This window comes from Podarcis raffonei, chromosome 3 (assembly GCF_027172205.1).
Source record: "Podarcis raffonei isolate rPodRaf1 chromosome 3, rPodRaf1.pri, whole genome shotgun sequence".
Taxonomy (NCBI): Eukaryota; Metazoa; Chordata; class Lepidosauria; order Squamata; family Lacertidae; genus Podarcis; species Podarcis raffonei.
The window spans coordinates 27,586,706-27,612,167 of NC_070604.1; the positions used below are offsets into that span (position 1 = coordinate 27,586,706).

Consider the following 25,462-nt stretch of genomic DNA (forward strand, 5'->3'; position numbering starts at 1 on the left):
TTCCTTTAACAAGACATAAATACAGCCGCAGTGTGACAATGAACAGCTTTAATAACTGCGTTAATTGGCCTGCTCAGAGGCTCTTTCTGTAGGAACCTCACTTCCTTTGCTGAAGGTTTAAACAAGAAGCTGAAAATCAGTCATTAGAAGACAACATTGAAGCACATATTTTATACCCAACAGTTATATTTTGTATACCACTGTTGTTGTTGTTTTAAAAAATCCAGAGGTATAGTTGAGGGTGGCTTCTTTGATGCAGGAGATGGGACTTCATGACAGCAAACATGGGCCCCGATTCTGTTAGATAGTTGTGCTAGCACAACAGGGCTTCTCCCTTCTCCTCTTGTGCCCCCCCCATCAACTATGGATGACCAGGAGAATCCCCTGAACAGCCAATGGGGGGAAAGAGAAGGGAGATCATTCCATGGGCCAAACAGAAATGCTTGTGCTGATGGATGATCATAATGATCATTGACTTCCTCTCATTGCCATTATATTTCTTCATGTGCTGAATATGGTATTAAAGTTCCAAACATTTTATCACAGGCAGACCTGTACAGCTGGTTGCAGCAAGTCATCTCAGGGCAGGTTATGTAGTTTCTGTTGGCTATTTTGCAGATTTGTTGCGCTGCAGAAAGCATGCTGGGGAGACCACACATTCAAGAAACACAAAATAACTTTTGCTAGGTTTTAATAACAAAAACAAAAACTCCTTTTACACTAAATTACAATATATCAATCAGCATGACCCATTCCCCAGGGTACTGAGAGAGCTACATGCTGCTCTTTATATACTGTAAAGGTAAAGGGACGCCTGACCATTAGGTCCAGTTGTGACCGACTCTGGGGTTGCGGCGCTCATCTCGCTTTATTGGTCATGGGAGCCGGCGCACAGCTTCCGGGTCATGTGGCCAGCATGACTAAGCCACTTCTGGCGAACCAGAGCAGCTCATGGAAATGCCGTTTACCTTCCCGCCAGAGCGGTACCTATTTATCTACTTGCACTTTGATGTGCTTTCGAACTGCTAGGTTGGCAGGAGCAGGGACCAAGCAACGGGAGCTCACCCCGTCATGGGGATTCGAACCGCCAACCTTCTGATTGGCAAGTCCTAGGCTCTGTGGTTTAATCCACAGTGCCACCCTTTTATATAACATACCCAACAGCCTAATTGCCACAATTTAACAGCACCTGCTATTCTGCTTCACAGCTGTAAAACTAGGTCACGTTATTTGCACTGGCCTTTAAAGAAATTCACATCTTGTGGAACAATGATGAACCTTCAAATTTAAAGAGACCATTCAACAGTTTCCTCCATGCCCCCCACCCCACCCCACAACCACAAATCCCCCCATAAGAATTGGTGGCTAGCCCTTATTACACTCTGTGAGGTTTACAGCATAGTGGAGATCTGAACCTGGGTCTTAATAGTAGAATAATAATAATAATAATAATAATAATAATAATAATAATAATAGTAAATAATTTATTTCTACCCCACCCATCTGGCTGGGTTTCCCCGGCCACTCTTGCTCAGAAGTAAGTCCATTGGAATTCAAGGGGGTTTGCTTCCAGGTAAATGTGTATAGGATGTGTATTAGTCTGGAATTCCATCCATTATGACACACTGGGTATTTCCTTTGTGAACATTGCTAAAGTGGGGTGAGAGTTTTCCTCGGGAACAAGGAGAGAGTTCGTGAGTCAGCTTTTAAAGCCCTATATATGCCCTTCCATGGAATGTAAATCCATGTACGGGAGAAGTCACAGCATGGAGCTGCCATAATTTTAGGTACCATATTTTTCGCTCTATAAGACGCACCAGACCACCAGACGCACCTAGTTTTTGGAGGAGGAAAACAAGAAAACAAAATTCTGAATCTCAGAAGCCAGAACAGCAAGAGGGATCACTGCGCAGTGAAAGCAGCAATCCCTCTTGCTGTTCTGGCTTCTGGGATAGCTGCGCAGCCTGCATTCACTCCATAAGACGCACGAACATTTCCCCTTACTTTTTAGGAGGGAAAAAGTGAGTGTTATAGAGCAAAAAATACGGTTTAGGTAATGTTGTATGTCAGAGGTAGCCAACATGGTGCCTTCCACAAGTTTTGGACTATGGCGACCCTTATCCCTGACCATTGACCGCACTAGCTGACGCTGATGGCAGTTGTAGTCCGCTCTTGATGGAGGGCACCCTTGTTGTACATGGAATCCCATGGCATAAAGTTGGCCTTTCTCAAGAGAACTTGGTCCTTGCATTCCTTAATCGATCACTCATCACCGCTAATGTCATCTTAAAATAAGTTGCGAAATGTTTTGGCGGTCTTTTCAAAGAATGGTTGTAAGAAGCTAGAATGAATGAGATTAAACCTCTTCAAAGCAAAGGAAATGAAATATGTTTTGGGGTTCTTTGCAGAGATGGATGTTAATAAACTAGATGATGGCTTTGGACTTCGTGGACAAATAGAACACAAGTTGAGCTTTATTCGAAAGAATGTACCAAAAGATGTGAAGCTTGTGCTCATTGGCCATTCCATCGGTGCCCACATGATCATTGAAATGATGAAGCGCGCACAGGATGTGGAGGTATGTCAGAGATGCCTGAACATGTTGACCTCTTGCCATCCCCTCCCCTCCCCTTGACCCTTCTCCACACACTGTGTAATTTTCTAGCAACTGTTTTCGTTTGCTCAAGATGGGCTGAGAAACCTGTTGGTTTATTTGATGGTTTGGTAATGCTTTTGCTGATATTTAGTGCAGAAGCCTGATGATCTAATGATTAAAGGTAAAGGTAAAGGGACCCCTGGGGTTGCGGCGCTCATCTCGCTTTATTGGCCGAGGGAACCGGCGTACAGCTTCCAGGTCATGTGGCCAGCATGACTAAGCCGCTTCTGGCGAACCAGAGCAGCGCACAGAAACGCCGTTTACCTTCCCGCCAGAGTGGTACCTATTTATCTACTTGCACTTTGACGTGCTTTCAAACTTCTAGGTTGGCAGGAGCAGGGACTGAGCAATGGGAGCTCACCCCATCAGGGGGATTAGAACCGCCGACCTTCTGATTGGCAAGTCCTAGGCTCTGTGGTTTAACCCACAGAGCCACCCACATCCCGATCTAATGATTACGTAGGGTATAAATGCGAAAAAGTTGACATCACAATCTGTAAATGATTATTATTACTATTGTTATTTATTCCATTTAAATACAGTGGTACCTTGGGTTACAAACACCTCGGGTTACAAACACTTTGGGTTACAGACTCTGCTAACCCGGAAGTATTATCTCAGGTTAAGAACTTTACCTCAGGATGAGAACAGAAATCACGCGGCGGTGGCGCGGCAGCACCAGAAGGCCCATTAGCTAAAGTGGTACCTCAGGTTAAGAACAGTTTCTGGTTGCACTCAAAGGTTAGGATTAACCCTTTTGTGGTAACTGAGCTTGCAAACAGGACCGACCTATTTTTTATTTATTTGTCTTGCATTTTTTAAAAAAAACCCTTATTATTTATTTATTTTACTTATTTCAGAACTTATTTTCCTTATTTCATAACGGATTGAGGTTGAATCCCAACAAGATGAAAGTGCTGTTTCTTGGGGACAGGTGTGGGCGGGGGGGTGGGGGGTTCCCTGGCCCTGAATGAGGTGACACCTCGGGGTTATTTTGGACACACAACTGCCCATGAAAGTGCAGGTTAATTCTGGGTCCAGGGCAGCTGTCTACCAGCTCCATTTGGTATGCCAGCTGAGACTCTAGCTGCCTGAGCAATGTCTCACCAGAATGGTACATGCCCTAGTTATCTCCCACTTGAACTACTGCAATGCACTCTTCGTGGGACTACATTTTAAGGTAACCCGGAAACTACAACTAATCAAGAATGCAGCATCTAGACTGGTGACTGCGAGCGGCCGCTGGGACCATATAACATCAGTCCTGAAGTATCTTCATTGGCTCCCGGTATGTTTCCAAGCACAATTCACAGTGTAGGTGCTGACCTTTAAAGCCCTAAATGGCCTCAGCCCAGTATACTGGAAGGAGCGTCTCCACCCCCATCCTTCATCCCAGACACTGAATTCCAGCTCCGACGGCCTTCTGGCGGTTTCCTCACTGTGAGAAGTGAGGTTACAAGGAACCAGGCAGAGGGCCTTCTCGGTAGTGGCGCCCGCCCTGTGGATGTCAGATGTCAAGGAAATAAACAACTATCTGACTTTTAGAAAACATTTGAAGGCAGCCCTGTTTAGGGAAGTTTTTAATGTTTGATGTTTTGTCGTGTTTTTAATATTCCTTTGGGAGCCGCCCAGCGTGGCTGGTGCAACCCAGTCCTATGGGCAGGGTACAAATAATAATTAGTAGTAGTATAACCTGTAAACACCATTTGAATGTAAAACAGACAAACAGGCAACCCTCAAAGCAGCTTACATGGAACCCTGGGCAGTGAACATGTCATTACCAGTGCTTACCCATCCAAGCTCTGACCAGATCTACAAAACAGTGTATCATGACCATATCATATATTTTATACATAATACATGATGGTCAGTCCAACTAGAAAGCTTAGATTTCCACAAAAGAGTTGTTTTTGTAACCCTCAGGGGGTGGGGAAGTTAATAATTACATTCAATATTAAGCAGTGGAGTAAACTAGAAAATAAGAATGCTTCTTTGGCCAGGATATTTTGCTCACATAGTACTACCTGGTTTCAATTATATTTGAATGGTTGAGTTGTCTTTTCTCTCTCTTTTACCTGGCTCCATGGATGCTGCTGGCAGAGTAATGATTTGCTAGTGTGTTGAAACTATAAGGTATGTTTAGGACACTTTGAGAGAGCCCAGTTTGCTTGAAGTTAACTTACGACACGCCGCATTTAAGATGTGCTCAACAATAGAAAATATTTGTGTAAGCCAAATTGTTACGCAAGTCCTGTCCCCTTGCCAGAAATAAGTTAGCTGTTATGTTTTATGACATATGAAGTGTGATAATAAGAAACTTGTGTTTCTGTCTCTTTTCTTATTGTTACTGGAATATTTTATTCCCAGTAGAGCTCAAGCTCATATGTGTAGTTTAGTAGCTGGATCATTTGTTTGTGTGCTTGTGAGTGCTTTCACTATATTCCTTTATTATAGTATTCCAGTTTTGGTTTAGTCTTAAATGCACTGTGGGTTTGTTTGTTTTTGTTTTGTTTTTTTTAAGCTGCTGCATTTTAATTTTCTGAACTAGAATGTAACATTATTTTAGTCACTCTCTAGGTTTCTCTAATCATTGCAGTACAGTGGTACCTCTAGATGCGAATGGGATCCGTTTCGGAGCCCCATTCGCATCTAGAAGCAAACGTAACCTGTGTCCGTGCGTATGTGCGTGCCCGGGTCATGTTCGGCGCTTCTGCGCATGCGCTTGGTGTCGTTTTGAGCGTCTGCGCATGCACAAGCGGCGAAACCCAGAAGTAATGCGCTATGAAAAAGCATGATTTGGGGGAATTATAGAACATTGCTGAAAGCCGAAACTGCCTTTTGGTGGGTGATATGGAAGAAAACAATCCTTTGCATAGTTAGGTGTGATGGGATGATGAGCTGCTTGTGCGTGAAATTCCTAGTCCCTCAGAGTTTGGCTAAGTCCACAAACCTCTGTCTGTAACGGAGCTCCTTAAGCATGGCTCCGTCAGTCGCTTGTAGAATCCGACAGTGGGCGTTTACGGAACTTCTTCCAGCATAAAAGTTCCTTAACGGAAACGCGTCTTCTGGACTCTCGGCGCGACAGTTTCCGGCGAGGAGTGGGTGTCCCTATAGGAGGTCCTGAAACCTCCCCACTGTTTTCGCTGGAAGTGTCTCTGAGCCATCCCTCCGACTCACTTTCCCTTGGAGCTCCTCCTCTCCCCCTGCTGGTTCCCTCCTCAGCTGATAAGTCTCTCTCAGCCTCTGTGAGCCCTTTCACCTCCTGTTTTTCCGATGGCAGTTCCCTGACATTAGGGTAACAGAGACGAATCCTGTCTTTATTCTGAGTGACATGCAAGTGTTCTATCTGAATTATTTGGGCACTGTGATAACGCCAGCTGTCCCTGCCCCCTTTCAACGCCCCTGACATCTGCCCATCTTTCTTACCATATCTACATGGAGGGCATTTGTACACTAGAGTTGCACAGTTTATACACTTCGGAATGGGGATGCGCAAATGAAGCTTCCATGCAACGAGGTTTACACAGGGTTGCCATAATTTGAAGAGCAAAAAAGAGGACAAACTTGCAGACTCCAACCATACCAGCTGAAATTCCCCTTGCCACAAATGCACCTTCTGCTAAAGGTGCAGAAGCTCTGCCTTCTCACCTGGCGATGCGACTCCAGATTCCCCCGGTCCTCTCTCATTCCCTAAAATCAAAGCCTTCCTAGCCCTTTTAAAAAAAATATTTTTTATTAATTTTCCGTTTAAACATATATAATCACATCATTATTATCCACTTTAACCTCTTTAGAGCCTATCGACTTCCTTCCTTCCCACCTCTTGGCTTTCAAAATTAACCTTTATATCACAGGATTTTCTATATTTTCCAATTCTAATATCACAAAATACCTCAAAATTTAAATAAATTTAGAAAGGTAAAAAAAAATCTCATTACAAATCTTCAGATAACCCTACTAGTGTTAATTGCTTACAACTGATCTTTCAAATATTGTATAAATTTACTCATCTTTTTGGAATACTTGATCGTGCTGGTTTCAGATTTTCCCTGTCAGCTTTGCCAGTTGTGCAAAGTCCATTATTTTCAACTGCCACTCTTCTTTTGTTGGTACCGAAGCTTTCCTATCCCTTAGTAGGAGTCGTTTCCCCCAGCTGCTGGCGACTCCTTGTGCATCGTCCTTGCCCCACACAAAGGCCCCACAGCCCCGCTTCCTCCTCCCTCTCCGCTTTCCAGGGCCTCTGGCCTACCCTCTCCAGCACGCTCCTAGACAAACCCAGGGACCCTCTTTCCGCACAAACCCTAGCTTTTAGCACCCAGCATACTGCACATCCTTCCTGTTAGGATATTTCCGTTCCACCTTAAAAGGGAGCAGGCTTTGTGAGTCACAGAGTCTGCGTATTTCCTGTTCACAGGATGTTTATGTTTTCAGTTGCTTTCGTTTCCTCCTTCTTGTCTGAGCATACCGATGCAGGCGGTCATGTTTTTCTTTGTTCTGACCAACGCTGAATAAACTGTAAATATGCTCTCCCGCTGTGCATCTTTCGCTGTGTGAATTCTGCTGATAGAGTGTGCACCAGCCTAAGAATGTGGCAATCTATTTCTGAGGCTTCGTGTCGCTAATTGCTGATACTGCGTGTCTACGGGAGATCGATGGATCGTCCGGCAGGAGCTTGGGGGCTCAGATGGACTCTGTCTCCCTGGCAGTATCCCAACTGCCCCTTGCATACGCCCCTTGCAGCGCCAATTGTTCCAAGCATCCATGACCAACCCTCGTGCATCTCCCCCCCCCCACTACGCAAGGACCCATTCACACTCCCGCCCACCTGCTGTCCCCTCAATCAGTCACTGATATTCCTCCACGCACCACAGTCTCCTCCTCGTGACCGGGATCCAAGCAGCTACCCCCGCCCGCTGTCCCTGCCCCTTCCTCCTGCCAACCTATTTTCAGTTCTGCTCCCTCTCTCAGGCCTCCATCCTCTTTATCCTGCCACCGCTGCTGCTGTTGTTATATCCAGCCCCTGCCACCACCGTTGCTTGCCTGCCTGCGTTCCCTTGCCGCCGCCACCAGGCCAGTCAACAAAACAAAACCAAAAAAACTGATATTTTACTGTATCTTAAAAATCCGCCCAGACAGAACTTTTAACCATGAAAAAGAGGACGTATCTGGGAAAATCCAGATGTATGGCAGATGATGTAGGTTTATCATCATCATCGTCATCATCACCATCATTATTATTATTTATTCAACTTGTACATCGCCCTATACCCGGAGGTCTCTGGGCGGTTCACAACAAGACCACAACATATAAATCACACCAAAAGCAGTAACCCAATAATACCCCCCCAAAAAAGAGCCACATTTTATTTTGTTTTAATAATTTTATTTAACATAATTATTACAAAATATAAACAAAATATTGCAAAGAGCCACATTTTAAAAGGGTATAGGATGTTGATCAGGTCAACCAGAGGCCTGGTTAAAAAGGAATGTTTTTGCCTGGCATCTAAAGGTGTGTAATGAAGGCACTAGGCGAACTTCCCTGGGGAGAGAATTCCACAGATGGGGAGCCACTGCAGAGAAGGCCCCTTCTTGTGTTGCTACCCTCCGGTTCCTCTTGAGGAGGAGGCACACGAAGGAGGGCCTCAGAAGATGATCTCGGAAAAAAGATGATCTCAGGGACCGGGTAGGTTCATATGGGAAGAGGCGGTTTACACCTCTAAGGCCTCGTGAAAATAGGACATCCAACAAGTGGGTATGGTCATGTGGGCGGATCATGACATCAAAGCTCTTGCTGCTGCTGTTAGGATAATCCCGGCTTCTCTTTGCGGTACTTTAATGCAGATAAGGAAGGATGGGTGTGATTTCATCACATAAATTACTGGTTGCCTGGAGCCAAGGATTGAAGTATGTCTTCAGCATGCTTCCACACATTACTTGGAAGCATTCCCGTAACAGAGGCACCGTCTTGCGTCCAAGATTGTGGGTGCCGGGGGTACATTGTGCACATGTGACATCATGCACGTGATGCGTGATCTTACATCGTTGGGAGGAGGCCAAGCCCAGAGTGCAGAGTGGTGTGGCTTCTTCTCTTGCACTCAGGAGAAGCCAGCCGCTGAACTGCACCATGCTCAGCCTCCTCGACATTGAGGGGCCCCGGCCCCCTGCCAGCAGATATTGAGCGGGGGTCCTGGGAGTTGGCACGCCTATCCAGTAGGAAGTTACCGTATTTTTCGCTCCTAAAAGTAAGGGGAAATGTGTATGCGTTACCAGTGTGGTGTAGTGGTTAAGAGCGATAGACTCATAATCTGGGGAACCGGGTTCGCGTCTCCGCTCCTCCACATGCAGCTGCTGGGTGACCTTGGGCCAGTCACACTTCTCTGAAGTCTCTCAGCCCCACTCACCTCACAGAGTGTTTGTTGTGGGGGAGGAAGGGAAAGGAGAATGTTAGCCGCTTTGAGACTCCTTCAGGTAGTGATAAAGCGGGATATCAAATCCAAACTCCTCCTCCTCTTCTTCTGGAGCGAATGCAGGAGGGAGGCTCTGCTCAGCGCTTCATTTAAAAAGCCACGTGGAGCGTGTGTGCGGCTCTTGGGGGCTTTTCTCCGAGGAGGGACAGAGGGCAGCCCGTCAGTCCCTTCTCCCTCCTCGGGGAAAAGCCCCCAAGAGCCGCACACATGCTAGACGCAGCTCTTTAAAGGGAGCTCGTCTCTTGGGGGCTTTTCCGGGAGGTGGGGGAAGGGACTGACGGGCTGCCCTCTGTCCCTTCCCAAACCTCCTGGAAAAGCCAACTTCTGATTGGTACAGGCACCCCAGAAACAATAGTCACAAACGTTCGACTTCCAAAAAACGTTCGAAAACCGGAACACTTGCTTCCAGGTTTTCGGTGTTTGGGAGCCAAGGCATTTGAGTACCTTTTTATCTCTTCCACTTGCCAATTTAAAAAAAAAAAATGATGAGAGCTTAAGGTAAATATAAATGAGGCACAGTAATAATAATAATAATAATAATAATAATAATAATAATAATAATCAACCACCCTTTATCAAAAGATTCCCAAGGTGGTATACAACATTAAAAACACATTACAGAAAGAACATCTGTGATAAAAACATAATAAAATTCCGAAACCACAGTGTAGTTCAAGCATTTGCCTCAAACAATTTCTCTCTTTTAGAGTTCCCCAGATTGTGCCATTTGTAGCAAAAATGGATGGATGCATATGCTGCTGTTAATATTTCATGGCTCTGTTTCAGCTGTGTGGGGGGGTTTTTTCCATTTAAAAATAGTTTATTTGCCACAGCATATATTTCATACATTCTCAAAATCTTAAAAGTCTCTAAGAATAATAAAAGCTCATGCCGATTCCAACAGGCCGAAGTTTGCTTTTATGTGTGCCTTATTCCTCTCCACTGTTGTCTTCTTTATGTAGAAAGCAAGTTTAACCATGGTTCCTATGCAATTGTTGTGGAACATGGACTAGGGCTTCTTGTCAGCTTGTTGGGCTTCAAGCCTGCTTGAAGATCTATTGAGAAATACACTGGCAGTTCCCGAGTGGCGCCAATTCACTGAAGCAGGTTGTCGTTTTTGCTTCGACTCTATAGTTCACTTAGGAGATTGAGGGAAAATCCATCTTGAGATTCCCCTGTCTAATATTTGCCCACGAATCACAGTGTTAAAGCTGGTGTGTCTAATCCAGGTTTGGTTCATCTACGGCTACACTAGGACTTGGCTTTGAATGAGGATACAGTAGTACCTCTGGTTACGTACTTAATTCGTTCTGGAGGTCTGTTCTTAACCTGAAACTGTTCTTAACCTGAAGCACCACTTTAGCTAATGGGGCCTCCTGCTGCCACCCCGCCGCCGGAGCATGAATTCTGTTCTCATCCTGAAGCAAAGTTCTTAACCTGAAGCACTATTTCTGGGTTAGCGGAGTCTGTAACCTGAAGCATATGTAACCTGAAGCGTATGTAACCCGAGGTACCACTGTATTTAGAAACTTTCCCAAGAAAGCTATCTAGCATCAGCAATGTACTTTTTAAAATTTGGCTCAAAATTTCAAAAGGGAAAAGAAAAGGTAGTGATAATTCAATAAAAAGTAGTACACCTTCCCTCTCACACAGAAAATCTCCCAGTGTTTGTGTGAGCGAATTGAGGAGCAGATTTTGGTGGCGACCGGTTGCTAGGGTGCCCTCTGCATGGGCTTTAGAAAGCTACCCACCCCCGGCCAATCCGCCATCCCGCTCTCCACTGTACTCTACACTTATGGGATGCCATGGCTGCCACTCAGGTAGGCCGCCAAGCTATTGCCCCTTCGTTCCAGCCTATCAGCGGGTGGTGCTGAGGATATTTGCCTTGCCCCGACTGCTGGCAGCCCATGCTATGTCACTGGATGGAACTGCACCTTGTGTTTTTCTATATTTTCCATCAGCTGAAGCATTTCAGCTTGCCAGATGAAATGATTCCACCCCACACGGATGTGCTGTTCTGGGGTTTTTCCTGGATGCTCCCAGCCAAATTGGGGGTGCAGGGAGAGAGGGAGGGGGGAATCCGGTTGCACAAGTGGAAGTTGACGGGCTGAATGGGTGGACCTGACCCATAGACAAATAAGCAGAAGATTATGTGAGGTTTTTATCACCATTTGCAATAACAAATTCAACTCTTGGTTTGGACATATGCTAGTTCTTGAGACACAAAGGAATGCTGAAAGAAGGTTTGAAGTGGCTAAATCCCACTTGAAACTGATAGAAAACATTTTCTAGCTTTTGAGGTTCTTTTTAACTTTACAGCCCAGGGCAGTGGAGTTCATTCAACCAGAAGAGTCACAGATGTTGGAGCAGATTGACCACCTGTGAGCTAGCATTTATTTATAGATAACTGAAGATGACTTTTAGCATTGTGAGACAGATGTTATTGACTGGGTTTATTACTTTATTCTTCTCCAAGCTACTCTCACAGAATATATTTATTCTGTTCTCATATCTTTAAAGGCTATCAAGTTTGGTCTTGATATTCTACAGGGTCCAATTAAAGCAGAACTCTTAAAACAGGAATTTTATCAGAGGCTTTACTTATTTTACATCCTGTAAATCAAAAACAATTAGATTGTGGTTCACCAAATGAGTTGGGAGCGAGCCTCTGTCTCATTGATGTCACTGGAATCTAGCAAATACCCTTTATCACTTCTTTGTATTTCAACTCAGTCAGGCAAAAAAAAAAATTCATGGTAGAAAGAATATCACTACAGCTTTTGGAAATATCTGCATTTTAAAATTTGCAGTAATTGTAAAGCCTAATAAAAAGGGCAAACACTTTAGAAATAGCTAAAGCACCTCAGTGAAGGGGATTGGCCCTCTCAAGTTTTTTTCAATAAAATATTACTCGTGATTCATCTGGGTGCTTTTTTTTAAAAAAAATAATCTACAGAGTGAGATTTTTTTAAAAACCCACTTAAAACACTTCTAGGAAGTTACATGACATTAAAATAGCAAAACATACCAAAATAGAACATAAAAGTAAAAGTCTGTTATTCCGCTGCAGTAGTCCAAGTGCAACATTACACTGAAGGGGAAATGAAGAATTAGAATCCAAATGACTGGTAAAATAAATAGTAGTAAGCAGAATTCATTAAGCAATCTGTTTAACAACCACTTTGTGTTGTGTTTTAGTGACATGGATGAGATTATTACAACATTGGTTATAATATTACTTAGGCAAGAGGGAATTCATTTATCTGGATATTCGATTTATATCAGAATAGTCGATGGGGTTATCCTCCAATTGCTTATTTGTTCGTTTATTGCATATATATCCCACCTTTTTCTCCAAGGAGCTCAAGGGGACATGGTTCTCCCCTTCCATGTGCGGTCAGTTAAGCTGAGAGGTACTGACTAGCCCAAGGTCACCCAGTAGTTTCATGGCCAAGTGGGCTTAGTGGGGATATCAACCCTCCCAGCTCCTAGTCTGACACTAAGCATATTGGGTTTCGACTCCCCTTATCTCTGATGAGTGTCTATGCTTGATGGGACTTGTGGACCTTCTGGATATTGTTGGGCTCCCACTCCTGGCTTATATTGTTTTCTGCCTCCGCATTTTAGGCAGCCATCTGTCTCGAGAGACAATGGACTGCACTTCCAGGGGTGCAAGCCTGGGCAGTGTGTATGGAGGTCCTGGGCTGTCCAGATGACAGGACCTCCCTCTCAGCCTTGCTGATGTGGTCCAAAGGAAAGCAGAGCAATGTGTTTGACACCAGCTTGGCTGCAGGAATTGCCGTAAGGAGGCAAACAAGACACCATCCGACCGCCTTAGGGACTCCACTTCAGATTTGTTCAGGGTTCACTCCTTGGCCTTTTCTTCTCCCAAAGATATCCTGCAAGGCAGGGAAGGTTTAGGATCACAGTTTTCCTTCTCCTAGATGGGCTACCTTCCCAGGTTGATGAGCCCCATCTGGCCCTTACTTCTCCCTATAGCACATGCAGAAACCGCCTTCTTGGCTGTTGGACCCACCATTGGTCTCATCCTCACAATCCACCCAAGCCTGTCTTTGCATGCAGGGGAGGTCCCTAACTCACTGAGGGTTTGAGACCCATCGGCTACCATCACCTGTTTTAGCCAGCCAGTCAAAGCTGTCCCCAGGGTGTGGCCGCTGCCACATGCTTACAACTTTTAGGAGCCGCAGGTGAGAGCTCAGTGTGGTGCAGTGGGGACCAAAGGAGGACATACTACTCCAAAAGGAGCATGATCAGAGGTACTACCCCTCCCTTAACATCCCAGAGATCCCATGCAACTCTCATTATACTTGACGTTTGACTATGTAGTCTGGGATTGCTGATGATGATTTTATTATTTATACCCCGCCCATCTGGCTGGGTTTTCCCAGCCACTCTGAGCGGCTGTTGTTAGGCTCCCTCTCCTGTTTTCTGTCTCCACATCCCAATAATCAATAATCTAGCAACCGTCTATAATTCTATATGCATTAATTTATTTGCTTTTGTGGCTTTCTGCTGTTTTCTTCATGTTAGTACAGGCTTAACATAAGGGTATGTTAAATATAAGGCTCGGGTTTCAATGAGGAAGGATATATAATTGCGCCTTTTCTAGGTCATCAGTCTGTTTAAGGCACACTTACACATTCATTGCATTTTCGTGTGCTTTGCAAACACCTGAGAAATTACGGGGGGAAACATTCACATTGCTGACTTGTAGGTCTCCTGAAATGAACCCCAGAGCACATGCATCTGACAGCAGCTGAGATCAGCATGTCAGCAATTCAGATCTTGCATTATTAATCAGGATGCAGATGTGAGGATCACTCCGTGCCAGATAATAAGGAACTGTCCAAATCGGTTGAGTAAGTGTGATTAATACAAGATCCTTGCCAGCTAAAGCTGAAGGAAAAACTGCAACTGCTCAGCTCAGCAAAACCTCAGAGAAGCAAAGTCCTGGAAGGACAAGGGTCCACTGATTTCTCCAGAGGAACCTTTGAATGGCAGCCTCGTTGAACAAGCGGCGTTAAGGAGCAAAAAGGTCTTCTAGATGCAGGAAAAGACTCCAAGCATAACGCTGTGGAAAGTGTGCTTGAAGCTAGGGAAATGACCCCGGAACAGAGGGGGCTTTGAAAGCCCTGTTGCCCACTCTTATCCATCACAAAGCCTTGCACTTGCTGGGACGTGGGTGACGCTGTGGTCTAAACCACTGAGCCTCTTGGGCTTGCCAATCAGAAGGTCGGTGGTTTGAATCCCTGCGACGGGGTGAGCTTCTGTTGCTCTGTCCCAGCTCCTGCCAAGCTAGCACTTCAAAAGCACACCAGTACAAGTAGATAAATAGGTACCACTGTGGCAGGATGTTAAATGGCATTTCCATGTGCTCTGGCTTCCATCATGGTGTCCCATTGCCCCTGTCCAGGAGCTCTTTTACCTTTTACCTACACTTGCTAGAAATTGGTGGGCAAACCAAAAGATTGTGATTGAGAGCCTTAGTTGCAAATCATAGAATCAGAGAGTTGGAGAGGCCCCTGAGGATCATCTAGTCCAACCCCCTGCAATGCAGGAATATGCAGATGTCCCTTATGGGGATTGAATCTGCAACCTTGGAGTTATCCGCACCAAGCTCTCAGCTATCCATGCTCAGTTCCTCAGCTTCTTGCTATCAGCTGGGCAGCAGGCTGACCATTGCTGCTTCTTCTGGGTAACAGTGGTGTGTTTCTCACCACTTTTTCTTACACACACACCCCACACCCTTTGGACCATGTGAGGGTGTTTCAAAGTGACCGCTGATAACTCACATTGCTGAATTTCATGGAAGTCTTTGGAGGGAAAGGAAAGGTGCGACAATAATGTGGCACAGTGGAGGAAACTCCTTCCCTGAATCTTCCTTTTGAGAGCCCACGCTTCTGTTCCTCTTTGGCACAATTGCATACTCCTCTTAAACATAATGAAAGAGGCTTTATTCACAAGCATCTTTGCCTCACTAGCCAACTCCAAAAGTGTGTCCCATCAAAATTGCTATTTGAAATAATCAGTTTTTAGTTTTTCTATGTAGGTCAGCCAGGGGCATAGCTAGGGGGTAGTGAGGTGGGCCCCCCCCCAGGGGCACAGGCAATTGGGCGGGGCGCAAAAATCGGCTTTAAAATATGTCCATAAATATTTATTATTGCCTCATAAGAAATGGTTTTAAATAGAGGGTGAATTGAATGGGGGCGGGGTTGGAGGAGAGGTGGAAAGAAGAGCTAATTTGTCCATGGCTAGGGGATGCAATCTGGCGGTTCTGCCAGGGGCACAAGATCACCTAGGTACGGCTCTGAGGTCAGCAAGAGAGCACCCAGAAAGCAGCTTTTTGGATATATGCATCAGTTTTCTCTTTCCCAGGCTAAACAAACCCATCCTTTTTAGTCTTTCACTGTGTCACTTCCTAGTGTTGTAAAATGGTTCTCTTCCCGCTTCTCTGTGTATTAAATGAATAATTTGGTTCTAATTGCGAATGGGAAAAGGCTGCACAGGGTGCTCATTTTGTGGGGAAGGCACTCTTTGTATGCACAAAGGCATTCTCTCCTTGCCATTTAACATGGCACTGATTTGAGGGCTTAATCGGTGGCCAATACTCCCATCTACAGGAAGTTGTGTGGCATTATTAATGCTCAGCACCACGTATACTGAACGCAGTGGTGTATGGGCTGAGTGCATGCGTGTGTGTGAGAGAGAACTTGCCTTGAATTGGTTCCCCTTACAGAAGTGTATTGTGAAACTTTTCCATTGGGTGCGGTGGAGAGGCTCAAGGTCCAACAGGAAAGTGACGGTTGGTTTTCTTTCTTCCATAATGAGAGCGACTGAAATTTTTAAGGTGTGCAACTGTGATACCACAAGCTTCTATGTGCCCATCTTCTAGCCCATAAACTACCATCCCTCCCTTTCCCTGCCACTCTGTCTTCTTCCAATCTTTTGCTGCTTTTGATTAAGACATATAAACCCCTTCACAGTTGATATTATCATACCGTGTGAATACCGGCCCTTTTCTCCACAGAATGGTGTTGTCTGCTTTTTTTTGGGGGGGGGGACTTAGCTCTGAATGTAAAATCCCTTCAAAAAGTGGGCAACTTTGGTATGAAAGCAGTGTCAGGGCCTTTTCCCCCCCTACCCGGAACTCACCAGAACCCGGCACCTCTCAGTTGGGCGAACAAGAGAGACATTCATTGTGAGTTCTGGCTCTCTGTTTTTTTAGAAAAATAGCACTGAGCAGGGTCATCAGATCAGTCTGCCCATAGCATAAGGAAGTGGTTTTCAACCAGTGTGTTGTGGCACCCTGGGGTGCCTTGAATGATGGTCAGGGGTGCTGCAGGCAGCACTGGCCTCTGTCCCTCTTTCCTTCCCTCCCTCCTCTCATGCCCTCTTGTTTCTCTGCCTCCCAAAGGCTTGTGCAGCTGACTACAAGCTCCCTAGGTGAATGGTGCCTTTGGGGCTCACCACGGGGGTGCTTCCCAGGCCCCTGTGGGGCAGTGGGAGGAGGCACCTCCCTTTGGGACAGGGGGGCAGCTCAGAGAGTGGGGGCGGCAGCATTGGCTGCCCAGAGGACTCCCAAGGAGAGGGGAGAGGAGGCTGAGGGAACACTCCACAAGGGAGGGTGTTCGAAAAAGGGTGAGAGGCTGGCAGCTCTGCAGGCAAGGGGTGACCTAACTGGGCTCCTGAGCCCCACAGGAGTGACACAGAAAGGATGTAGTTGGTCAAGGGCGCCGTAAACTCAAAAAAGTTGAAAACCTCTGGCATACGGAATTGCAAAATAACTTGGCTTAATATGTAAGAGATACTAAAATTAAACTGACCATGCCCCGGGTACTTTCAATTACAGTGGTACCTCTAGTTACGAACTTAATTCGTTCTGGAGGTCCGTTCTTAACCTGAAACTGTTTTTAACTAGAAGCGTTGCTTTCGCTAATGGGGCCTTTTGCTGCTGCTGCACCACCAGCACACGATTTCCGTTCTCATCATGGGGCAAAGTTCTCAACTCGAGGTAACTCTGCCAGGTTAGCGGCGTTTGTAACCTGAAGTGTTTAGAACCTGAGGCGTTTGTAACTTGAGGTACCACTGTACGTGGTTTTGTTTTGTTTGCTTTTAAAAAAATCTCTATAGGTTCCTTTTTCACTTTTTTGCTCCTTTCGTGTTGAGACCTTTAAACCTCCCCTTAAATAAATTCAGACATGACTCAAATTTTGGTTTGGTTTTTGGCAGAATTTAGGTCGCAACTTTATTGATTACAGCAAGTGAATGGTTGCATAGGCTCTGGTTCGACTAGCTCCCTGCACTGTTGCAGGTAGCGCTGACCCAGGGCACCAGCATAGGTCAGCCAAGGGTGAACACCTGGATAAGCGGAAAGCCAGGAACAGGCTATCTCCGCCACCCAAATGCCCCCCTGGACTCAGGCTCGGCCACAACCCCCTCTTGACCAAACCATCGAGTCCCTGGATTCCTTTAACGGAATACCCTTCACATAGGGATGGCAAGAGTGTTCTCCCATCCCTATCACCTGAACCAGAGTCTATCCGCAACCTTACAAGTTGTGACGATTTGCTACGTGGCAGGCGAAGCCAAAATGGCAACAGCCAATCAGCCAAGTGGGGAAAATTCCTGCCGTGCCCCTGTCCCAATGACAGACGACACACGACGGCATAGCAAGGTCAAGCGCACAAGAATAGGGAGAGGTGGGCGGGTGTTCCGATGCACGCACCTAAAGCTCTGGGTCACGTGCATGGGTTTATATGGGTCCCTTGATCCATTTAGCCTGCATTCCATTGGCCTGATTAAACCCTGCATCAAGGGACCTACCAAGGGGTGTTGTGGCTATTCAAACGTACCCACCCACAACACAGGGTTAGGTTGCCAGGTCCCACCGCAACACATGCCCTCTTTAAGGGAGGACCCGATTTCTCCGCCTCCTTCTGGCCAAAACCCCATTGGCAATTCTTTCCTGTCTTCTTTTATATACACTGCAGGCCTCGCTTTGCTCTTGGGAGCAGGCAGAGGTTACCACTATCTCCCCATGCTATTACTACTGATCTCCCAGAAGCATAACCTTCCTGTTACCTCCTCACCCTGTGGTCAAAACCTTGCATACTCTGAAAAACCTGTGCAGCTATGGACTAGTATCGCTGCTCCAAACGTCTGATAAGTCTTCCAGGATTCCCAAGGTTTTCCCAGGAACACATTTTGAAAACAACAGACCTTGCCCCCATTATTCAACTCATAGTAAAATGCCATTGTTTTGGTTTATGGGAAGAGGGGTGGCTTAATTATAGGATGCACCATTTGCAAGCAAAAGATCATAGATTCAACCCCTGGCAATCTCTGAGCAGGACAGTGAAAGAGTCCTATACAAAATGCTGGAGAGCTACCCCCTTTAAACCAGGAACAGGGAGCCTTTGACCCTCCAAATCATAGAATTATAGAACTTTAGAGTTCGAAGGCAATCTAAGGATTATCTAGTCCAAGCCACTGCAATGCAGAAATATGCAACTCTCATACAGGCATTGAACCTGCAAACTTGGCTTGAATGTTGTTGAACACCAAGTGCCATCAATCCCAGTTGCCATGACCAATGGTCTGGGTGATGGGAGCTGGGGTCAAGAAACATCTTAAGGGCAACTTATTTGTTGACCATCTTGAGCTAGATAGACCAACGGTAGAAGATGGCTTTCTGTTTTCCTACCTCTGACCCCAGACAAAGAATAGATAGCCCAGAAGTGGCCAGTTGGAAGCTTTGATTGTGTGTGCTGTGCAATATAGCAGAGGAATGTGTTTTCTTCTTTCGTTGACAGCATGCTGTGTGTTGCACTCTGGTTTTCCCAAGAGGAGCAGTTGACCTGAGTTTGGCTACCACCTCCCCTTTCCCTGAGCTGTAGTTGAGTTTGCTCTTGTTTGACCCTTAAGTGACAGACTTGCCAAAGAAGAACAATGGGAAGTTTGTGAAGACAGTCATCATTTCAGCTTTGCACTTGTAAGATGCATACTGGTCTATTGTTTGCTTATTGAAAGACACTAAAGGCTGACTGCAGAGAGGAGGGTGAAGGAAATATGACAGCTTATTAATGCATATATCTTCTCCCTGCTCATCGCAGTCCTATCTGCTTAGTTTATAGGTGGGTGTAGAAATCCCACACAATTTTTTTGCTTGCCTGTGCCTTGCTCAAGAAGTTTTGCAAGGTGTTGGAGAGCAGTTTTTGCAAGTGCAGGAGGCAACGGGCCAACTCAGGCAAATGAGAAAATGCAATCAAAGCAAAACAAATGATTCCAATTTACTTTACATATTCCTCATGGTGATGTTGTCCTCAGTATAGTTGTCCTCAGATGAAAGATGCATGTACTCTTTACCTGAGGCCTTTATATGCATGTAGGTTAGAAACACTGGAAGGAAATTGGGCTTGATAGGGAAGGGGGACATTTGTGCAGACCTATTTAAGCTTGTTTTCCCCTTGCTGCAGAGAGATCATGAAAGATATTTTAAAATATTTCCTTACACTCACAAAGATTTCATTTTTCTTTCTCATTTATCATTTCAACCCAGGGCATTCTCTAGCATCTCAATATAGTGTCTCAACATGTTTTGAATGGTTTTGATGGATTGATTGCCATAAAACGCCTACTTTCTCATTTGAAAGGTTATTAGAAGAAGTGCAAGGCCTTCTGGTTTGATTTGGCTTTTATCATATCCATCAGCCATTATCCAGAACATAAGAATGGAACGTGCTGGATCAGGCCCACGGCTCATGGACGCAGTACAATTTTAGAGTTTCACTAGAGATTCATCTAGTCCAGCCTCCTGTTCCCATGAGATAAAATTTTATTGCTCTTGCCAAAGACCATGGCATCATCCAAAGAAGAAAAAACAAAACAGCAATCACGACATATGCAATAAAACCATGGTCAAATCCACCAAATTTTCTTATTACACAGAATAAAAAGTAATTCTCAAATGTGCAAATTACATCTCTGAGTCCCCTTTGCAACTGACCGCCATCCCATCCACTTCTTTCTTTCTAATCTTCCTAGCTGCCAAGGCACAGAGAGCCACCTTATAAGTCACAGGGTCATCAGTATCACCCAGCAGCCATTTCACCCTCTCTGCCCTGGTTAGATTTGTTTCCTTTGTGCATCCTGTTTTCTCATCGGCCAGACCAGATGCCTATGGGAACCCCAAAAATAGGATCTATGCTATAAAGCTGAATATTTAATTCTAAACTTAGATTTATTGTAATGGAATTTTTCGTGTGCGTATTTCAGATGTTGACACAAACTTAAACTTAGGTACCGAGTTCTGCTATTGGTGCCGGTGGATAATAGTACCTCTTACTCCATTTCTCTCGCTTACGTGCAGAAGCACATACACCATCGCACTTGATTGCATTGTGAAGAGAACATGTTTGGTTTTCCCTTTTGCGTAAGGCAAGGGGAGTATTAAGCATCTTGCTACAGGTGCTCGAGTTGGAACCTTGAAAAGTTGCTTTGGCATTTGCTGAAGCACTGCATTCATGGAAAGGTGAAATTTCACTGCAGGGGGAATAAAAGGAATTTAGTGGCTGCAATTAGGAAATTCTTCTGAGGGGTGCCTATCTGTAGCTCGTGGACCGTGTCCACAAACATTGACCAAATGCAAAATGTTGTTTCTGACTGTTAATCAGAGCAGTGACATGGCCCTCTGGGATGGGAAAGCAAACTTTGCTTTACTGTGAGATTTTAGGAAAACACAGTTCTTTTTCCACACGGGCCATTAAAAGCATGACTTCTAATCCTATTTTTAATGGCAGGCTTATTCTGCACTGTGCCTATGCCTTGTGCTGCATCACCAAGGTTCGATGACTGCTGACAACCCACAAGGGATCAGAGGGAATCTTTGCTGTATAGGTCGCCAGTAGGCAAGATGAACCTCCTGCCACACCCCAGTCCAGTGGCTCTGACGCTTGGGTTTCCAGCTGTGGTTGGACTACAACGCCCATCATCCCTAGCTAGCAGGAGCAGTGCCCAGGGATGATGGGCATCGTAGTCCAACAACAGCCGGAAACCCAAGTTTGAGAAACTCGTGCTCTACCGACTCAGCTACCCTAGAGAGCAGCTTTTTGCATCTTTCCTCTGTTTGGAGTGAATGGGAGGGTGTCTACTTCCAGCATCCAGTGAAATAGGATTTTAAGGGGAGTGTTTTAGGTTACAGAGACAGAACAAGTGCAAACGACTTTTTCCATTTCCTTCATAAAGTAAAAGGTTACAGCAGTTAACATATGAACATGCCCAAAAATGGTGAGTTTGTGTGCCACACAGGCAGATAAAATATACATTAGCTCAAAACCCATATTGGTTTGAAAAACAAATATATATATAAAGTTTCTGAGAATAAAGCCAGGGTTCAACATACATTTAGGAATTGTGAGCCTGCAAAGTTCGACTTACGAACTGCCTGATTTCGAATTTCTGCGGTATCACGAAGTAAAGCTAGGTTGTAATGCCAAATCGCAGCATATCTCCTTCGGTTTAGTTGCAAAACACATTTGTGGTTTGCAAGGAAGCCTTTCCAACAGAAGATTTGTTTCTTCTGTGAAATAAATCATAGTCGTTTTAACTTAATACTGAAATAAGAATGGAAACCTTTCAGGCTTTTTGCCAGATTCCAAGAGAGCTGATTTTGTGCCAAATGTTTTTTTCTTTCTTTCAAGTGATGCTAGCGCAGGGTAGCAAATGTATTGTCAGAGGTCTGCTGAAACACAGGTGTGTATGTCTTAAGGGGATCCCAAGAGATCTAATCTAAGTTTTACATATTGTACAAAGATGGGCTGAAAGAAAATCAGATAGCTGCACCTTCTAGAAACAAGGGGAACGACGGGGTGAATAATTGAGAATGACTAAGTCTGTTAACTGGTTTGGCCTGCCTTAACAGTAGTAAATGTTTCTCTTTGCATGGAAATCTTCGCTGATTGCTTTCGAAAAACAAACAAGGTTTCTTTAGTTGGATGAACATGTTCTGAGCACATTAACATTTGCCTCACTCATTGGCAGAGCAAAGTTGGGCTGACTTATTGTTTATAAACATGTCTTGATAGCCTAGCGTACGGACCCAGATGCAAATGCAATTTTTCAATTTATGCTTATGGGGTGGTATTGATTTATTTATTTACACAGAGACACCATTCAGCTTGTTTCTCGTATCGCATGTAAAAGTGAAGACAAGCGAGTACAAGGAATTTATAGCCTCAAAGGCCCACAGGAGAGAGAGCAAGCACTGAGATATGCCAGTAGTTTAATTTGATATTAAAGGAGTACTCGTAAAGAACAAGAAAAGTTATTCAAACGGTTTGCTGTGAGCTTTGTAAAATCTGCTGTGTACTATGTGCCTGGCAACACATGGCCCTGGCATGCGTCTTCCATACGCAGTGAAATAACGGCATGTTTATTTATTTCATAAAATTTAGATACTGCTTGGTGGTAGGGGAAACCCAAATAAAAAAATAAAATTATCACTAAAAATGCACACAGAAAGTTAAGCACCCAGACCCCAATAGAATAGACTAAATAAATAATGGCATGGTGCCTAGTTCCTTTAATATGTAAGATGCTGCATGCCCTTTAGTGCCCATTAGATAACTCCTTGCTCAGGAAGGGTAAGTATATGGCTTGCTTCTCCATTCTGTACTCTGGGTGGCAGATGTGGTCACAGGCCCATAGGCCTGTTGACCTGAACGACGGGGTTAGTAAGGGGTGAGATGAAACTTCAGGTTACTTCCCTTACTCAAGCCTGCTCTTGAACGTCTGTTAGTGAGGAATAGTTGGTGTAGCTGTGACCATGGGAAGGAAGGGTTAGGCTGTGGAACAGAAGGACCACAACAACTCAATGACTGCCTCTCTCCATATGAACCTACCTGGACCATGAGATCATCTTCTGAGGCCCTTCTTCATGTGCCTCTCCCATGAGAGGTCCAGAGGGTCGTAACATAAGAATGGGCCTTTTCTGCAGTGGCTCCTCATCTGTGGAATGCTCTCCCCAGGGAGATTCGCCTAGTGCCTTCATTATACACGTTTAGGTGCCAGGCAAAAACGTTCCTCTTTAACCAGGCTTTGGGCTGATGGACATCCAATGCCCTTTCAAAATAGGTTGTGGAAGGGGGATTATTGAGTTCTTCTTGTTTTTATTATGTACTTTGTGTTTTATATTGTGATTTTATGTTGTGAACTGCCCTGAGACTTAAGAGTATAGGGAGCTATGCAAATTTTAATAGTAATAGTAGTAGTAGTAATGTGCAGTGCATTTGTGGGACTGACTGGATTCATTGTGAAGTCATTTGTTTGTTCCCTAACTGGTGTGATTGGTTTATGGTATTCCAATCAATATAATTACAAGCTTATATAAATGGCAAGGTCAGGTTTTAAGCTTGCTTTTGATGTACAGTAATCTTGACCTGATAAAGGATCAGTGTGGGAGTTCTTTTATGATATAGAAACCTTCATGTTACATCTCTCATAACAAAATGTTTTCTCTTGATCCTAGTGATGTTGCCTACTGGTTTCTATGTGCCTTAAACAAAAAGGTGATTTGTGTGATACGTTAAGTCAAAAGTGGCCCATAAACTAGCACTAAATACATCATTACATTACCTTTTAAAACTGCATCAGGTTTTACCTGACAGATAAGGACTTTCCTGCTGCAAGCGCAGCTGGTGAACATGGAAGTGAATGGAAATAGATCAAAATTAAGTGTTCTATCTGACAGACACAACTTTTTTGGTTTCCATGGGTTTCTTCAAAGAGTTGGCAATCGCTAGTGATCTATTATGAGCGCTTGTGAAATTTTCACACTGTTATCTCCACCCCCATGCAAGCTGTCTTATATTAAATCTGTTTCCCAAACTTGGATCTCCAACTGTTTTTGGACTACAACCCCCATCATCCGTAGCTAGCAGGACCCAGTGGTCAGGAGTGATAGGAACTTTAGTCCAAAAACAGCTAGAGACCCAAGTCTGGGAGACACTGTTTTAAATTATGCTTTTTGTTTTACATGCAGAGGCTTTTTCTTTTATATGGATCGGTGCTCTGCAGCTACAAGCGCTGCATTTGGATAAAGCTTTTCTTTCTGGGGTCATCAGTTATAAAAATAATGGATTGCTTCCTGTTCCTGCCAGCTGATTTGATCAAAGTCTGAAGTTCATTGGGAACTGCAAGTTACATGCATAGCATGGAAGCCAAGTCATACATTCTTGTTGGTTGATGTTGATTACATTAACTGTTTGTGCGCGCACACCCGCCCCAATAATTCAAAGCAGGTTATTCGGCAAAAGCAAGCGAGCAAGCTCCAAAGTTATTTCCTCCTCAGGAGTGGAAGTGAACCTCAACCACCGTTGAATCTGTTGCTGACGTTGCGTGAGCCAACAAGCTATTTGGCTCTAGTGTCTCACGGAGCATTTCAGTTTCATCAGTGAACTCGGTAATCTGGCAGGTCTAAAATTCAGTCCCGATGCCTCTAGATTGGCATCGGTGAGATACGGTTAGTGGACAGAAAATCTGCCCCTGCACCAGTGCTATTTTTCTAGAAAAAGGGCTGCCGGAACTCACCACGAATGCCTCCCTTGTTTGTTCCGTTTTTCTGAGAAGTGAGAAAGCACAGTATGAAGAGAGAAAAAACATGCACACTCTTTCTCCTCACTTCCTCTTGCGCTTGCCGATCAGAAGGTCGGTGGTTCGAATCCCCTCAACGGAGTGAGTTCCCGTTGCTCTGTCCCAGCTCCTGCCAACTTAGCAGTTCGAAAGTACATCAGTGCAAGTAGATAAATAGGCACCGCTGTGGTGGGAAGGTAAACAGCGTTTCCGTGCGCTCTGGCTTCCGTCACGGTGTCCTGTTGTGCCATAAGCAGTTTACTGTATTTTTCGCCCCATAGGACGCACTTTTTCCCCTCCAAAAATGAAGGGGAAATGTGTGTGCGTCCTATGGGGCGAATGCAGGCTTTGGCTGAAGCCTGGAGAGCGAAAGGCATCGGTGCGCACCGACCCCTCTCTCTCTCCAGGCTTCAGGAAGCTATCCGCAAGCCTTGCGCGCCCAGCGGGAGGTCCCGACGGGCGCGCGAGGCTTGGGGTGGCAGCCTGCCACCCGAAGCACACGGAGCCCTCCAGAGGGCTCCCCGTGCTTCAAGCGAGTGTCCGCAAGCCTTGCGTGCCCGGCGGGAGGTCCCGACGGGCGCGTGAGGCTTGGGGCGGTAGCCTGCCGCCCGAAGCACGCGGAGCCCTCCGGAGGGCTCCCCGTGCTTTGGGCGAGTGTCCGCAAGCCTTGCGCTCCCGGCGGGAGGTC

The 25,462-nt window shown here is 45.2% G+C and overlaps 1 protein-coding gene across 1 annotated transcript in view; it reads left to right on the plus strand.

The window, feature by feature from the left end:
• The window catches only part of LDAH (lipid droplet associated hydrolase), a 100,880-nt gene that overhangs the window by 29,215 nt on the left and 46,203 nt on the right, over positions 1-25,462 (plus strand). The window contains exon 4 of the mRNA XM_053380874.1: positions 2,409-2,578. Coding sequence (XP_053236849.1) covers positions 2,409-2,578 — 170 coding nt within the window. The remainder of the gene's footprint in view (positions 1-2,408; positions 2,579-25,462) is intronic.